General features: G+C 42.0%; 1 protein-coding gene across 1 annotated transcript in view; it reads left to right on the top strand.

Annotated features, from left to right (window-relative positions):
* Nucleotides 1–11,570, top strand: part of PLCB2 (phospholipase C beta 2) — a 46,826-nt gene extending 35,256 nt beyond the window's left edge. Inside the window, exons 24-32 of the mRNA XM_032189515.1 lie at nucleotides 163–259; nucleotides 1,770–1,823; nucleotides 3,478–3,688; nucleotides 3,910–4,081; nucleotides 5,797–5,873; nucleotides 8,524–8,619; nucleotides 9,808–9,865; nucleotides 10,522–10,608; nucleotides 11,264–11,570. Of these exons, the coding sequence (XP_032045406.1) occupies nucleotides 163–259; nucleotides 1,770–1,823; nucleotides 3,478–3,688; nucleotides 3,910–4,081; nucleotides 5,797–5,873; nucleotides 8,524–8,619; nucleotides 9,808–9,865; nucleotides 10,522–10,608; nucleotides 11,264–11,536 (1,125 nt within the window). The 3' untranslated portion in view covers nucleotides 11,537–11,570. The remainder of the gene's footprint in view (nucleotides 1–162; nucleotides 260–1,769; nucleotides 1,824–3,477; nucleotides 3,689–3,909; nucleotides 4,082–5,796; nucleotides 5,874–8,523; nucleotides 8,620–9,807; nucleotides 9,866–10,521; nucleotides 10,609–11,263) is intronic.
* Nucleotides 11,571–18,392: the final 6,822 nt, after the last annotated feature.

Consider the following 18,392-nt stretch of genomic DNA (forward strand, 5'->3'; position numbering starts at 1 on the left):
AAGAAGGAATCTTAGTGGTGTGAAACAGTCAGATTTCCTTAGTCCAACATGGGAGAAAGCATACAACAGCTTTGTGTGTCTTTGCTACAGCTTTTGTTTGCTAATCTGATGGTCTCAGTTTCCATCTGCTGTGCTTTGATTTACCTCTGATCTTTGTTTTAGAGGCTTGACATGCAGAGGAACTTCCCATCTGCTGAAAGCAATGGGATACCAGACTCCACTGGGAAATTCACCACCCCTTTTGCAAATGGACCTGCAGGTAAAGCTGTGGGTGTGGGATGAGTTTACAGAAGGGAAAGCCTTGTCATTAAGGGCAAAAGGTGTAGGTATGCCTTGACTGTTGTGGCAAGAGCAGATGTGACGTGTATACTGCTTTTACTCCACAACAAAAAAGTAATCCCAGATACCCACTAGGAATACTAGGAATCAATTTGAAGGCTCAACTGGCATGAATGTCTTTTCTCTCCAAGTCGGGGCTAACTTGTTGGGCTAGTATCACTGTTTCCTGGGAGGTAACTACCTTAGGAGGGAATCGAGGGAGAAGTGGTCTGTGGCAGAGATGTAGCTTTTTATCCCAAGTGTGAAATTGGAGGTTGGACTTTAATTTTGAGCAAAGACATGGGAGTTCTGGACGCTTGTGAGAGAAAGGTCGTAAGATCTGGCTTGATTCTATCACTTAACACCTTCCTGCTCTTCACCTCTTTGTTGTTCAAGGTTCTTTTTCTATAGATCGCTCTGACTTCTGACATTTTAAGTATGTTCAGATCTCTTTGAAAGCTCTACATTTTGAAACTGCACTTAAACCAGCATTCTGTTATGTAATATTTGGGGAGCCGTATAGACTGGTAATTTTATTCATCATGAGACTCTTTTATAAGATGCACTACAAGTTCAGAGTAAGCAGATCCCACATCTGGCATTCTGCAAGACTGTGAATGGAGCACAGTCCAGTTTTGACCACTAGATCAAATGGGGACCTATTAACATAATGAGAGCAAAAGCCATACAACTCTGCTCGGCCATGAGTTAAAAAAAATAATTACAGATTTGCCTGACCAGAAGTCAAGAGACAAAGTCTCTTTCATTTTTTACTACTATAAAAAGCATTTATTACTCTGTTCAAATATGGAGTAGCAGAGAAAGATCTCACATTGTTTGTTCCTCTCATTCTGGCACTCTCTTGGCCTTGCAAAACAAACCAACAAACATTAAAGATACATTGGTGAAAGTGCCAGAGGGAACATTCCTTTAATATGCTTCTAATCCAAACTGATTGATAGAGTAATTTCAAGTTAGGTAAGAGCATGTCCTCTACCATGCACTTAGATTAACTCATTCTGTTCTGATCTATTGTGTAGTAATTGACAGCTAATCGGTGTTTCTTCCATATTAGCTGTATTAATGTAGTTAGTGTCCTTTAAAATATGTTGGCATTGAAGCAATCTGTTTCTTCAAATTTCATTATAGTCTCAAATATCCTCCTCAACTAATCAAAGCAAGTTAACACATTCCAAATTATCACTAGCAATATTCAGTTATTACAGACCAAATGCCCTTTTTTCTCCATCAAAGTCAAGAATCCTGTTCTTTTTCTGCTGTGCCTGTTAACAATATTCCCAAGCACTTTTGCATCTCAGTAGCTTAATTAATTCTTTTCTATTCACACCAGCAACCTTTGTGTGGCTCGTGTTCTTGATGAGCTCTCTACTGTCCTTTTTCAACCCAAAGGTTCAAGATAGAACATAAACAGGAACTTCTTGTGATTTCAGGAGCAATGGCTTTGGCCAAGGATGAAAATGTGATAGAAGTGACACAGATTACAGGTAACTCCCTTTATGCTGTTCCTATGGGCTGAGGCCTTGCCAGTTATCTCGCATTCCCTTGCTGCCTAATTTCCAACCAGGATAGAATTGAAACCTGTTTGTAAATTAATAAAGGCCTGACTCAGCCCTGCTGGATGTAGCCAGCATAAAGGACAAACTACTTGAATCCCTTGGGGTCGGAACCCCCTTCCCCTGCCTACAGCACCATTTGCCCAGTTTGACAACTGCTCTGGTGCATAACAAGCTCTCAGGCTGGGAATGGGCTCACGGCAGTTCTCCAGGAAAAAAGAGACTTGGGAGTTGCCATGGTCTATGTCTTATGCCCGCTCAGCCACTGATGTAATAAGCACAGATTAGTGAGAAGAGCTTTGGACCACTCAAGCATTAGCCTTCTGGGGCCACAGGCTGCAGCAACACTGCCGCACTTCAACTTCATAGCAAGGTAGGAGGCTTAGAGATATCACACAAGTTCTGCTCTGGCCAGATTTGATGAGTCCATTACTTTGACTAAACCAGACATGTAATAAGGTATTGTTCAGCTGGTTTTTTTTTCTGTTTTTTTTTTTTTTTTTTTTTTTTTTGTCCCAATGCAGTATGGTACAAATCAATACAAAACACTAATAACCAGTGTGCCTACACTACAAAATTGAACAGAAGGTACAAGAGTAAACCTGTTGCCCTCAGGACATGTTGCCAAATAATTGCTATATGCAGCAGATATTTTGTTGTTGGTGGTGGTGGTTTTTGGTTTTGGTTGCATTTTTGTTTGGTTGGTTGTTTTTAAGTTCTTCATAAACAAAAATGCTCCATGAGACAGTACTATGATTACATTAAATATGTATTCTGGCAAGAGGCATCGCATAATATGGAAGTGTAGTGGGCTCTGGTTTGAAAGTCTAAACTTGTTGACCGAGACTTGCATTTAAGTTGTATACTTGAGTTTCCTCAATACAAGCCTTCAAGCCTTTTATAAGTAGTTCACCCTGTGCAGCATTGCACTGCAGACACGCCCACGAGTTCTGTTAATTTTTACACATTCCACGCCAAAAACCAGTTACTTCCCCTGAGAAGATAACTCCTTGTGGCTTTTCTGCCACAGATAACCACATCTTAGTGACTTGCTACTGTCAGATAACAAAGTTCTCCAACAGTTCACAGGCACCTTCCCTCCTCATATTTTCACCTACCTTAAAAGGCCTTTCACTCATTCCTGACAACTGAGGGAATGCCAGCTGTTAGAACTGGAAGGAATAAAAGCTCCTGTCATTGTAACTTGGCTTTGCAAAAAAAAAAAAAAAAAGTAATTAAATAACAAAGCTTTTCACTTGCAATTAGAACTGCCAGCTAGCTTAACAGTTGGGGTGTGTTTGGGATGCTTAGACTTGTGGAAAAAGATCCAAGTCCTGAGATAGACCTAATAGCACGTTACCACTATTGTGTTCTTGCGGCCAAAATACCAAAAGGCAGCAATTCTTCTGGCTGTCCCCAGGCCAGGCATCCACCAGATGGGGAACTGAGCTGTATGTAAAGCTTAAAAGAGAGAGGAAAAGCTGAATGAAGGCAGTGCTGAAAAAAACTGTCTGACCCCAAAAGACATCACAGAAGGGTGAGAAATAGTGTGTGAGAGAAAACGGCCTCTATTTTTATATTTTAGAGCCTCAGACAGCCAGCCTCGCAGAACTGCAGCAGATGAAGCTCTTTCTGAAGCTGCTGAAGAAACAGGAGAAGGAGCTAAAGGAGCTGGAACGGAAAGGAAGTAAACGGAGGGAAGAGCTGCTGCAGAAATATTCTGTCCTCTTTTCGGAACCTATCTACCATGGAGGCAAGAAAAGGGCAATACACTCCAGAAAAATCCAGAAGAAGAGGTAAATACAGCACAAGGTTTTCAGCAGGGGTATCTGGCCTCTGGGTCATGAAAACCCCTCAGATAAACACGGGTGAGCAGTGTGCTCCCTTTCTCTGAGGGGAGTATGGAGTGATGTGGACATCCACATCTCCCTGGTTTTATTGAGGGATGGATGGGTGGGACTGTTGGGAGCATATAAGCATCTCTAGAAGCAGCACAGCTGCTGTATCTGTTCTGCAGGAGTCTGACAATAGCTGATGTTGATACTACATGTGCAAATCCTGTAGTAATGGCAGAAAGCATAGATAGCCAAGTTTTGGAACTGAAAGAGAGGTTGAAGATGGACCTCATCCAGCTGGGGGAAGAACACTATGATGGGATTCGAAGGAGGAAGGAACAGCATGCCACAGAGGTAAGGACTGCATCTGTCGACAAAAAATGTAGCCTGGGAGAACCCCTTCAAGGACAATGTGAAAAACCAAGTTCTTCACTGAACTGTGAACTCAGAAATGTGGCCACGGGGCAGAAAACACTCCTCATAGCAATTGTTAGGTCCATACAGTATAATTAAAAGAATGTAGACAGTGATACTTAGTTGGTAGAAGCTACAACATCCAGCAGAAACATTTTTAAAGGCCTGCAATTTGAAAAAAATATGAGAAGCAACTGCCCTGGTGCACATCAGGCTCTGTCTCAATCTCTTCTGATAGCTTAGCTTCAGGTTAACATAGCATTTATTGGCTTCATATGGTGCCAAGTGCAAAACTGTATAGGAGCATGGGTACATCAGGTTGTACCATGCTTCTCACAGCTGCCTGCTCAATGCAATACCATCAGAGGTAGGGTGACACCTCGGAAGCCCTGCAGGTTCACCAGTGGTAAGCATCAGAACATTACAGACAATGCTGTAGGGGCAGTTGCATCCACTGCTGTCACGCAACCAGAACAGCTGACACATGGGAACAGAGCAGCCCCAACAATACATCCAGTGCTTTCTATTGGCACACATCCATGCTAATGAATGGAAAGCCCTGCAAGGGACAGTACTCTGAGGACCATCCCTTAGCACTGACAGCAGTGCTGGATCTCATTCCTCTTGAAATTTGGAAAGTGCCTTCCAGTTTGTCTTAGTTGAAGTCAAAGTAAGTACCTACATGAGGTGTTGCCAGTTGGTCCTGCAGCGCGCGAGTGTTTCCTGCCCCCTTGGGCCCACCACCTTGAGCAAACACTAGCAAGAGACACAATGCCTGGAGAAAAATTGCAGTCCACAGACAGTAATAGTAAGTATGGCATATGCTACCTACCCATTGTAATGAAAAGGGGGTGACTCCAGGAATCTGAGGCCTTTTCCTATTGTTATTTTGCTGAGGAATTTGCATCATGTCTTAAATTTCCCTGGTGCACTTTGGCTAGACAAGAACCTTGTAAAGCTGTATGCCATACTGGCTATCGTATACCAACCCTGAAAAAAAATCTAAAAAACCAGTTTCTTCAGAACTAGATTATGTAGAAATCATGCTTATCACCAGACAGAGAAGCCAAAGGAACAAAACCTCCCCATCTCCCAACTCTGTCAAATGTGAGATTTAGTGATCAAAGCTACAAAAATGAAATAAAAAACTGAGTTCTCTCTACACGGCACTTAGACCAGCAGACAGATTTTCTCCTTTCCAGCTATCTCAGCAGTGCAGAGACGGTTCACTGAACTGACACTATAGCAATAGTTTCCACAGGATAGGAGGCTCATCCTCTTGTTAGCTTGTTGTTTAGAAGGTAGGCTCCAGTGCTATTTCCCATTTACCCACAAGTACCATGAATCTGTTGTTGTCTCCAGCACAGAAAGATAGGAGGCTGTCCACAAAGACAACCTGGAGTTGTGTGACCTGGCTCACAGAGTATGCTTCTGAAGCCTTGGTGCAGTCAGTCCACTAGCACAGTCTGATCTTTTTGCATGTCTGAGCTCTCTGATGTGGTGCAAGGGTTTGTACAGAGCCTCGTGGATTCCAAGCGGGCCCTTGGAATTCAGTACAGGGAGGGATAAAGTTGAATCTGGTGGTAATTAGATATTGATGGTGCACTATGTCTCATCTTTGTTTGTTTTTGATCTTGTTTTCATCCCTCAAACAGCAAGTTACCAAGATAACGGAGTTAGCCAAAGAGAAGCAGACAGCTGAGCTGAAGGCACTGAAGGAGTCATCAGAAAGGTAAATTTAGTACTTGAATAGCAAAGTGATAACGCATAGCTCTTATTTCGGGTAGCATTTTCTGTTAGATCTCAGAGCAATGTACTACAGTGAGCGAGTGAATATGGGAGAAGAGAAGTATTTCTTTGGTGAGAAATTGAGGCACAGCAATGTGATGTAGGCTCTCTCACAGTTACACAGTGGCAGTGTTGGGAAGACAGCTCTTGTCTTGTGACTCACAGCATGGTGTTCCTACCACGAGGAACTAAATAGGTACAAGTGTTTGAGCTGTAGTAAGTAGCCTTGACTGACTAATTCAGAAAGATAGGAAGTAAAAGTGTCAGTCACTGGATGTCATTTCTGCCTGCTGTAGTCAGTACATCACTTAATCCCTTCCAGAGACTTACCAGCTCAGAGTGAGTGGAGTTTTGGCCGCTACTTAAATAGGCTGGCAGAATCGATTCACTAATTTCTAGCCAGACATGTATCCATTTGTTCTTGCAGTAACACTTTCCTGAAGCTAAAATCCTTGCTCATTCTTCTTTGTCATTAAATCCTCTCACAACCCTTAGTTGCTAAGTCAGACAAAACTTCCTCTTTTTGTATCCTCCCATCAAGAAAGATTCTGTTTCTCTCGGCTATTAATTATATTCAGACAGGACTAAGAAAAACCCATTGAGTAGCTAGGTAATGGTTTCCTACCAATAGAATATCATTTAGTATAGTCACATCTACAGCTGGCTGTGAGGAACCTGAGAAAGATTCAGAGATCTTGAGCAAGATTCTTGAGATCTTGTATGGAAGAAAGATTGAGAAGCGTGTGGGAGAGGCAGATAGTAAAGTCAGCATAACCTCCAGATGTATTTCCACAGTGCAGTCACCTTTTCAGTATGCCATCTTAAACAAAAACCTTTGAAAGAGCAAGGAGTGACAAGGATAATCAACAGTAAGGAGTAATTTCTGTACAAAAAGAAATTAAACAGGACTCAGCTTGGAGAACAGATGATTGAGGGGGATGTGACAAATGTGTAAAATCATGAATGGTATGGAGAAGAAGAACAGGGAAGTGATTACTCACTGTTTCTCATAAGAGAAGAAATGTGGAACACCCAGTGAAGTACTCAGGGAGTACTTCCACAGAGCAAATAAATGCAGTTCCTTGCCTCTCAGGGCAAGAAGCAGTCTAAAAGTAGAGCTAAACTCTAAGTATGAGAGACGTGCATGGGAGATAAATGCATAGAAACTGGAGCATAGACAGGAAACTGGTAAGGTGTAGAAGGGAAAAATTACCCTAAGGCTGTTCTCTTTCTTTTGCTTCCCTTAAGCATATCTTCTTTCCACTGTTGGATGCAGGACTCCAGATGGATGGGCTACAATCTGATGGCCATTCTCATGTACACCTCAGCAACTGTCCTGCTGTAATCATTTTGTACCTGGATGGCCAGCATGTAGGCACTGATTTTGTGTCAGCAGACTCTTACATCTAACACTAACACCTTTCTCCACCTGTCTTGTCACCTTCCCTGGCCTCTAGGTAGCATTTTTGATGGCCACATATGCCTCAGTCAAGGACAGAGTTCTTAGTTGTTTGATTTTATTTTTTTTTTCTTTTAAACTATCTTACTCACTGATCGAATGTCTTCTAAGCATTTATGGTCTCTGCTTTGTGGATCACATCCCGTAGTTGACGCTCCATTCTACCTGCCTCAGGTGTTCTTTTTTAGCTCTCATATAACCATGTATTTCCTTCTCTTTTTTTTTTTTTTTTTTTTTTTTTTTTTTTTTTTTTAATTTAGCAGTTTAAGTATAATCATAGAAGGTAGAATCACTTAGGTTGGAACAACCTCTAAGATCATCTAGTCCAACCTTTATAACCTAGCACTACCAAGTCCATCACTAAACCATGTCATATCTAAAAATATTTTGAAGACCTCTAGGGATGGTGACTCAACTACTTCACTGGGCAGGCTATTTCAGTGCTTCACAACCCTTTCAGTGAAGAAATTTTTTCCTAATATCCAGTCTAAACATCCTCTGACACAACTTCAGGCCATTTCCTCTTGTCCCATCACTTGCTCCTTAGGAGAAGAAACCAATGCCCACCTCGATACAACCTCTCTTAAGGTAATTAGAGTGCAATAAGGTCTCCCTTGAGCCTCCTTTTCTCCAGGCTAAATTATCCCACTCAGCTGCTCCTCATAAGACTTGTTCTTCAGACACTTCACTAACTTCATTGCCCTTCTTTGGATATGCTTCAGCACCTCCTGTCCTTCTTGTAGTGAGGGGCACAAAACCAAACACAGTTTTCGAAACAGCGCCGAAAGCCTTTCTGACATCTAGGTAGACCACATCCACAGCCTTTCCCTCAAGTACTTTCAGTAAGTGTGCTGCTGCTCCAGAGGAATCCAAATGTAGGTATACAATACAACCTAATTATATAATGTGTTTTCTCCTGTACTTTTGCTCTGACTCAAGAGAACAAAAAAAAAAAAAGACCTCCAGGACTTAAAATATTTTTAAGACTTGCAACTTTGTCTTGCAATCACTCAACTTTGCTTTTCTATGCAGTAGGCACTCTTCAGAGAGTATGTGTGGTGGGCTAACGCTGCTCTGTCAGCCTGTGGGGCTTATAAGCAGTCCTGTCTCTCACAGCACACTTTTCTCTCCACAGTAATATTAAAGATATTAAGAAGAAGCTGGAGGCAAAGAGAGTGGACCGAATCCAAGCCATGATGCGGAATACTAGTGACAAGGCTGCTCAGGAGAGGTACTGAGGAAGATGTTACTGGTCTTTACCTATGGGGAATGCTAGCTATACTGCTTCAGGCAGGGAACAGTGCTACTCCACAGTCTCTGTCACCATCAAGAAAACTTTCTAAAGCAACCAAACAGGTAGTGGCAGAGCTACAGGGGGTCAAGGAAGGTTTGCTGGCCTGCCCTCTCTCATAGCATAGCATTGTTTTTGCAATTTCATTTCAGTACGCAGGCATATACACAGTGAAGCCAAACATCTGCTCCCTAGCTGCAATAATAATGTCATTCCTGCAGTTGCTGCTGACAGCGGCTTCTGGAGCTTTCTGCCTAGGCTTAATTCTTTTTGTGTATGGCAGTCAGCAAGATCCATGTCACTTACTGGATTTCTGAATAGCCAGAGAGGCACAGAGCATTTCTAAAGAAATATTCCCTTCTGCAGGGATTAGGAGCTAATACAAAAATACAGGGGAAGGTCGTTATGATGGAGAAATGGTACCTTGGAGATGACCCTCCCCTGTGGCCCCTGTGTCTTTGGCTCTGTTACATGTCTCAGTTACTTGCCAAAGTGATAACGTACCTTGCAGCCAGTTCAGTTGAATTCTAAGAGTGCTTCTAAATATTTCCTGCCTGCCTTCATGCCTTAGTGGGCACTTTGCCCTGTAGAATCAAAACCAGGTCTTCCCAAGCCTCTGTAGAATCTGTACTAAATTTCAGCAGCCCTCTCAATTAAGAGGTTGTATTTGGGCATATAATGGCTGCATCCTTCCTTTACAATCATTTTGTTATAAAAATAATATTCTGCTACCAGGCTTGTGTACTCAAGTACTGCTTGATATGAATCAATTTTAACAGTTCTGTATGTTTAAGGGTATAGAAAAGAGGGTACACTGCCTCTTCTGCTTCTTGCTCAGAGTAAGGTCATTTTGCTGTCTGTTAAACTGAAAAAAAAAAAAAAAAATTACATCCAATTGTTTAACTAATGTCTCTGTCAAATTTGAATGGTGTTTATTTGCCTTTTCCTAAAATTGGAGAAAGCTTGTAATGTAGGAGGACGCTAAGCAAGTATACCACACCTGTCTTTCTGTGTGGGCACTAGCAGTCCTATCTTGCTGTATGACACTTTATCAGTATTGATAAACAGGTTTTGTATCAAGATAACAGATGGATTCTATTTTTTTTTATACATTTCTTTTCTTTAAAGGTTGAAGAAAGAAATAAATAACTCTCATATTCAGGAAGTGGTGCAAACAATCAAACTGGTAAGTTCTGTGACAATCTGCCACAGCATGTCTGTTTCCTGCAAAGTGGGGGTGTCTCATGTACGTCATCAGCATGTGTCACAGACAGAATGCGAGTTCTCTAAGGTATTTAAATCCCATTAAATTGCTACTGTATTGAGGATTGAACATGTACTTTAGTCAACTAAAGTGCAGCTGAAGACAGTTACTACACTTAAGACACTGCAGGTCCTTCAGGATTTAATCAGTCCTCCCACCAGGCTGCAGACATAGTGCAAACAGAGCAGTCTAGCTTCTGACTTCCTAATTCAGGTAATATGTAGCGGTTTTTTTTTGTAAGCATTACTAATTGGCAGCATAACCCCACATCTATTTAATTAATAATGTGTGAAATCTTACAGAAGAGGAGATTGTCCTACCAATCCCCTTCTAGAGCATGGCCCTGTGTGTGTTGAGTGCATGTACATGTTATGTATACTTTTGCAGTGCTTATGTAGCATTGGTGTTCATGGTCTTGAGTACTGGGCAAGTAACTCAGAACCAGCAGAAGTTGTTCAGAATTGGGAGTGAGAACGTTACTGTGGGCATGTGCTTTATAACCCTGTCTTGCTGTTACAAGCATTTGTTTATGAAAACTTAAAATTTGGTGTTTTTTTTCTTTTTTTCTTCTCTTAAAGGTGATAGAAAAAACAGCCAGGTATCAGCGGAAACTGGAAGAGAAGCAGGCAGATAATCTGAGAGCAATCAAGGAGAAAGAAAGCCAGGTAAGGGCAATGATTCTTAGGCTCAATGCTGCTACTCCATACAGTAAATCCACACTACCCCAGGGGATCAGCCTTCCTTGTGTATTCTTTAATTACAGCTACACTCATCCTCTGCACACATACTTCAGACACCCACTCCCTCAGTATGTTGAGAAAATGAATGGTTTAGAAGGTGGCTCCACAGGAGCCTCGACAGAGCTGAGGCAGAGTTGCTGCACTCATACACTCCCTCTCCCAGCAACAGCTTCCATCCAATCATACAAAACCCTAAATTTAAAATGTGATGGAACTTGTATTTTTAGAAGAGGTGAGGCTCATTCCTGAGCTACTCATACTCTCAGAACACAGAAAACATGTTCATGTACTTTAGAGGTTGATATGCAAAGAATGTGCAGACAAGTCATCCATCAAATTATGATGCAAAACAGAATAATGTAAATCAGCATGCAGCCTTCCTCCCCTCTTTGTCCTCAGGGAAGATAACATTTGCCTGGGGGATGGAGATAAGTCATTCAGTAGTGGGTTGAAACCAAAATTGCAAAGTGCTAATATTTCATCATATTGGCCTCTCTTAGAGCATGTTTTTATACCATTCGCAGCCTGAACTCTATTTTGTTTCAGTGTTTAGAGAATGATTCAAGGTCTCTGTTTGCAGCTTCAGCAGGAGGCAGTGGCAGAGTATGAGGAGAAATTGAAAAGCCTGAATACAGAGGTGCAGGAGATCATGAAGAACTGTGCAAAAGTAGTCTTTCCTGAAGAGCCAGAGATGTGGAATGAAGCAGTTCTGAGCATTCCTAAGGAAGAACAACACTCTACAGAGCAACTGGAAGAGAAGATCCCTGTGGCAGAGGTGTCAAGGCTTACAATAGCTATGGCTGAACCCCCAGAAACTGAAACAGATGGTAATATTGAGGAAAGTAGATTTTGAGAGATGCTTCCTTTACTTACTGTTCCACTTCAGGAATGTTTATGGACATATATAGTGAAGTTAAAGACCAGCTTTACAAACTACTCTTTCCATGCTGGGAAACCCCTGAAATTCTTCAGGGATTTACTACTTTGGTATTCTGGGTATTGAAAGTAGTCTGACGAGCTCACCTTCCAGAGCACGCTTCACTGTCTTCTACAGTCTTAGCACTAACCTGATTCTGCAGTGAAGGGACCTGTGGCTGAAGACAAGCTAGTTGTTGACACTGATGGCAGTGTCTACATTAATACCTGAGTCTGGGTTCAGACAATTTTCAGACCAAGTTCCTTCGTCATTCATCACAGATCTGTTCACATCATAGCAGTCTCAGAGCTAGATTCCTTTGAACAAACTTTAACTGAAAGACATTCTACAATAGCCTAACTAACAGGCTTCAACCAGCCTGTGAAATGTACAGAAGCATATATAATATAATAATAACACCCCGTGAAATATACATAAGTGTGGGTGTCAGGTGCTCAGCAAAAACTCTTGTCCTGTAAAGCGCCATTCCTTCTGGCAACACTACCTGCTAACAGACACAGCTTCTCTTTATAGGAAGGAGGGTTGTTTTGATAGAGCTTCATGCCATCTTTTTTTTTGTTAGCATACCACTCCTTTGCACAGCCAGTGTTGGCTTTTTAACTTTTTCCCCCCAGTAGTCAGATGAGGAGATTTTTCAGTGCAATGGTATCCATAAAACATAAAAGAGCATTTCCTTCTGTGGCAATGTGCATTACTAGCATTCTAGCTTTTCCTCTTTCTTTTTAACCTCCACTTATCCCCAGGGGCTGATTCCCACTCCTAATTCTAAATTTATAACTCTGACATGTCTTCAGGCACGTTCTTAGATCTAGATCCAGTATCTCCTGAAGACCCTGCTAGTCTTCAGCAGGCTTGTTGGACAATTATAAGGCAATAATACTATGAGGAGTCTAAGAGCCTTAGCCTTAGCATTTATTCCTGCTAACACAAACACACATGCAGAGTTCTCACCTACAATAATTTGACATTTTTAGAGCGTCAGAGAAACTTTTTCCCATGGAGCTAATTTAGCTCCATATTACAGGCTTAGGATAACAGCACTTACCAAAATTTCTAAGCTGTTTGAAAATAATTGTGTTACTTAAAGAGCCAGCCAGTTATATTGCCCATAAGAGTACCTTGCACAGAAAGCTATGCTCAGCTCATAAAAAAATACATTGAATTATCCATTCTGTAGCAGAAAGAACAGCAAAAAACAGAAGCTTCTTTCACAGGCTGCCATCCCAGTTAATGACAACAGAGGGCTCAGCTGTAATCTATAGAATATGTTCCTTGTTGCTGGAAAAGCCAGCCTCCTCAACTACCCATGTTCTTTGGGGCCTGGAGGGGAAGACCACACATCATTTCTGTTTGCCAGAGTACTGTTCACACCTTCCCCCAAAGCCTTAGTCACTTCCCATTTTGCTATGAATTATGCCTGCCTGGGACTAATACCAATTTCCCCCTGTTGATGACATAACATAAAAGTCTTGTTCCACAGCCTGATGCTGAAGGAAAATTGCCCAGTTGTATGACTTTAAAAAGGGCAAATGGTCCTCAGCCTCACTCAGCCCTAGCAGATACTTCTTGTCATCTGTCTTCACTAAAATCACATCTTCCAGCAAAACACACTTGGAGGTCCAGGTTCCCAATATCTTGGCTTTGTCAGAAAAAAAGGATAGGTTCATCTTAGCCATCTTTACACTTCCACTTTCTAGGACAGCAAAACCTTATTTTGTGAATGCAGAACTTACATCACTGTCCCCTGCCTCCACACATACTTTCTCTCACCTGTTTTATGACCTTCTGCACTGAACAGCTTTGACACGGCAAGTTCTCACTCATCCAGAAGGAAGGAACTGGAAACATATGGTCCAACTCTTTTCCTAGCCCCATGTAAGATAGACTCTGTTTATGGATCCTAAAAAGGCAGAAAACAGCAATAATTCAGTACAGAGTAGCGACATTCTGGCCTTCCTTATATCAAGCCCTGAAATATTAGCCCAAGAACTGGAGTTTGGCCTGCCAAAGCATAAATGCACCAACTCACATGGGCTTTGCAAAATTCAGCACTTGTACTCACCAGACTTCATAAGGAGAGAGGAAGCACTGACCTGACCAAATGAAAAAAAGAGACTCATCTTTCTTCAGTTGTCCATTTTGTCCATAAGCAAGACAATAAAAGTGGTGGAAGAAAATATGCTTAGGGATACAAAAGGAAAGGGGAACTGCCACTATTTTATTACAACAACTGCTCATCCTGGCAGTAAGATAATAGAAGTTGAACCTTCCACATTTTTAATCTTTTCAAGGAACAAGTGTTGGGGGGGGGGGGGGGGAGGGGGGAAACCACAGAAAACAAAACACTGCTGCACATAATCCTGGACCTGCAGTTGAGCAGATTTGCAGCTACTATGTCTGAGCACCAGCTACCCAGAGACCCTTGCATTGAACTGACCCTTCAATGCACTTAGCCATTCAAGCCACCTCTTGCTGTGGCAATACAGAGCTGCAGACAGTACAGAGTCTTTAAAACCAGCCATAGAAGATAAACAGGTGAGAATCCTTTCTGAAAAGTTGCTTCTTCCCGCCTCTCATTAGTGAAACTTTTGCCCTTAGTTTGAGACAACGAGCGGTGTTCCTGACTGCAGAGACAGTCTGTCTCCCAAACGTGCCACTCCACAGGGCAACCTGTTAGCCTTCCTCACCCCTCAACTTGTTCTTCAGCTTTCTGTCTTTCCTGGAAAAGTGAGCTCAGTCATGGCAAACCTACAGCATGCAGCGTTTATTACATGAGACCTGTTACACCTAGAAACTGCATTGAGAAACGCATCATGAAGTGCTGCTATAAAAAACAGCTAAAGTAGACATGGGCAATGAGATGTTCCAAACCAGGTCTGACATACAAGAAGAGACCATATCTCCCCCGCGGCATTAACATAATACTGGAATTGTGTATTGTAAATTTCTGACTTATTTATTTTCTAAAAAAAATAAAACAAAACATTGCATTTCTTACAAAAACTGGATCATCTTTTTTACTTTCTTTGATTGAGGTTAGCAGATATGGGTGCAAGTCCCTAATGCTGCACAACATATGCATATGTTAATATAGACAGCAAATGCGCAGAGTTTTCTGCCATCTGTGCCTGCACTCCTCAAATTCAGCTTCTCCAGTTACTAAGTATGCAGTGAGTTGGCTTAAAAAAAAAAAATCTAAATACATCTTTCTCACACACATTCAGCACTAGTTCGTTCTGTTCTTTATTGTACTTAATAACCAAATCTAGCAAAGCCATTTTCTGACAGCTCAAATACCACTCTTGATTACCAGTATAGGCAACCTTGCCTTACTCTAATGTAGTGGCATCCTCCTCACAAGCACAAATTAGAAGAGCATTTCAACAGGAGTCAAAACTACTTTGGTGAGTTCACACTCCTCACGTTGGCTTAATCCAACCTAGCGAATTAGCTTAATTCAGCCTAGTGAAGGGCCTGCCTAAAGACAAACAGGCCTTTCACAGATGCACCAGAACAGCAATGCAGGGCCTGGTCTGCAGTGTCTTATATTTGCAGGTGGTTCTCTCCCACCCTCCAGACCCGAACAATGCCAGCTTACCACAACACGGGCCCAGCTCCCTTCCTTCACAGCTCATTGTGACTGCTGGTTGGCCTCCTTCACATGTATAGTGGAGCTCTGCCATGGGTATTTGTTAATAAAGGCCATTTTCCTTCTGCTGACAGCAGTGCCTTCTCTGTTGCAGGACCGAATATGGTGGTAAAATACTGCTTTCCAGTTAGACCAATTTTGCTGCTTTTCTAGAACAGCCTTCTCCATCCCTGAAGTCTCACTCGTGCTGTGAAGTTTGAGGGCCTTCAAAAAAAAAAAAAGATGACAAACATCACAGCAAGGGAGAACTGCAGCCAGGAAGCAATTTAATATCTTTTATTAAACCAGCTTGCAGTGTTGGCAGTTCCAAACTGCAGCTCATATTCATTAGCCCCCTGCTTCTACACTGGGGAGCTGGCAGTGGAGATCAAGGATGGTGTTAGAAATGGGATCAGCACAAGAGGAGAGGCTGCTCTCCCAGTAAAAACACAGAGCAGAGCCACAGCAATCACAGCAGTAAGAGACACTGCAAATGGAAAACATACCCAAAACACATCCAGAAAAAACTCCTGTCTGTAGTGGGGTTCCCCAGTTTCTGCTAAGCACCCGTCATTTCCAGACAAAAACAGCCACCAGGGTGCCTGCAGTTACTCACCCGGATTCAGCCACATGCGGATGCAGCTGAAAAACAAGGAACTGCACTTAAGTACATGCGAACTTCCTATCAGCATAAATATAAACCAGCAATGCTCACCGTTTTACAGCCTGAGACTGCTGATAACAAGAGCTGTTTGGAGCTGTTTCTAACTGTATTTCCAGGGGCATGACAGCCCCCACCTGCTCCATGTCACTACATAGCATACATTGCTTAACACACATGAATTGCTTGGTGAGCATCCTGCCCTCCTGCAAGCACACAACACCCAGGACTGCAGAAACACAGCTCTCATACTGGCTAAAATGGGGTTGTCCCCAGCTTCAGCCACCCAGTCCATAGTGACCATCCCAAATCCCTCCAGACAGTTTTTTTTAGAGGATATTTTAAAGGATAATTCATCTTATCTCCCTCTGGAGGGAAGTCAGACTGCTAGTTCAGACCTGATGTGCACATGGGGTGCCCCCTTTCCATGCATTGCCAAAGCACAAGGAGTTAGGTTTTCTGCACTCACGTCCTTACAGTGATTGAACACAACAGAATAAACCCAAGTTACAGGGACATACATGTAAAGCCAGGCAGAGCAGCAGGGCTTGAGCTAGTGGAAGTCTTCACTCCTCTCTCCCATGACAACAGTGCCTAAAAAAAAAACACAAAAAAAAAAAAAAAAAAAAACAAAAAAACGTTTCACAGGAACGGGGACAGCCCTAATCACAGTCCTAGAGAAAAGGGGAAGGACGAGCCCTCTTACTCTGTGCAGCACACAGGACAAAGATGGTCTCTCAGCCAGGTCAGGCAGGCTCAGTCTCACTCACAGACTGCTCCCCACCTACAGCAGACCTAGGAAAGAGGGACAGCACGGCTACAACCCTCTGGCCTGCACCAACTCATGCAGCACCACCTGTAAGAAATCCCCAAATCCCCAGCTGCTTCATTATCTGGAGACCTCTTATCACTGCATCATACCAGCTTTTTTAGCAACTCCCTTCAGTGAGAGTTCCTGAGCTGTCTGTGAGCTTTTTGAGGTCGATATAGCAGGCTGAACCCAGTACTCTTCTAACTTTATTAGCTCTTTTTGCCATCAGCTCCAAGCAGAACATCAGCTCTCTTGGCAGCCTTTGGACAACATAAATTGCTTAGGCAAAATGAGGGCTGACATAATGCCAAAGTAAAATGCTCTTAATGAGACTTTTTAACGGTGTGGACATTTAAAAAAATAATCATAGCTCAGCTAGACTATGACACAGATGGAAGAAAAAACTTAACTCTTGTAGTTTGGATTCACATTATCAGCATCCTGTGATGTTTGAAGCCTGAGGAAGAAAACTCACCATGACAACCCTTAAACCACATCACAGTTTCTATTGTGTTGTTGTGCTTCTGCTATTAAACAAAATACTGGTACAGCTTTATCAGGTGATTTATGCAGAAATGCATGAAAAATAGGTGGAATATTTAATGTAGATTACACCTTAGTGCTAAAAAAATCTGCTAAATGTACTTTCCAGAGCGTGTACAGAAGAATCACTAAGTGTACGCAAAGCCACGTCTCAGAGTGCAGACCACATTCGGCATCAACACCTTTCCTCACTGAAGTCTTCATGCCTCAGAGGTTGGGTGTGCTGATGCTCCTCTAGACCGAATACCATCTCTAACCAAAGAGGATGAAATTTCTGGAACATGAGAAATGGACAAAAGTAAGACAAAGGCACTAAAATTTCTTTGGGCAAACGTTACTGTAGGGATTTTCAAACAGCACAAGGAATAATTTCCCAATTTTGAGGGACACCACCCCTCCAGCAGCACAGCAGCTCACCGAGTCAGTGCATATTGGTTACTTACGAACTCTGGAATAGAAATGCCACCTTCTGATCTTCCAGCAATATTTCTTCCTATAGAATTCAAACATCTTTGAAGATTTCTTTGGGTAGCTGTGCAGCCCGGCCTGTGTTTTTGCTTAAAAAAAAGGATATTTGCTGATCACAGGCAGATACTATAGTTGGATGAGATAGGGCTGTTTTATACAGAAACCAAGATCAAGGGCAATTAAGACAAGAATAGTGCCTGTTCAGACAGAGAACAGTAGCAGGTTTAGGATCTATCTTGGATTCTTGTCATATTTTCATCTTTTATGTGGCATATTCTAAAGCTCATTTTTTACCACTAAATGTTCTTGTGCAAAATACTTATTTTTCAGGATACGCATCTTTTTATTATATTCTTAAAAATCAAATAATGAATATTATTTGATTATACTGAGATATTTAAGATATATTATTATTTGATTATATCAATAAAAATATTCTTAAAAAATCAAATAATGGAGATTCCTAAGCAAAGGAGGACTGCAGCCACAAGGGACACAAACAACATGGGATACACACTATACCTGAAGGAGCACAATCAGGACTCTGTAAATCAAGAACATTACTAACAAGACACACAGCACTCAAACTCCTTTCTGGGACATTTTTTTCAGGCAGATTCCCTGATCTTCCCCTTGTAGTCTCTTCACTATCCATCGGAAC

Source organism: Aythya fuligula, chromosome 5 (assembly GCF_009819795.1).
Source record: "Aythya fuligula isolate bAytFul2 chromosome 5, bAytFul2.pri, whole genome shotgun sequence".
In the NCBI taxonomy this organism is placed as follows: domain Eukaryota; kingdom Metazoa; phylum Chordata; class Aves; order Anseriformes; family Anatidae; genus Aythya; species Aythya fuligula.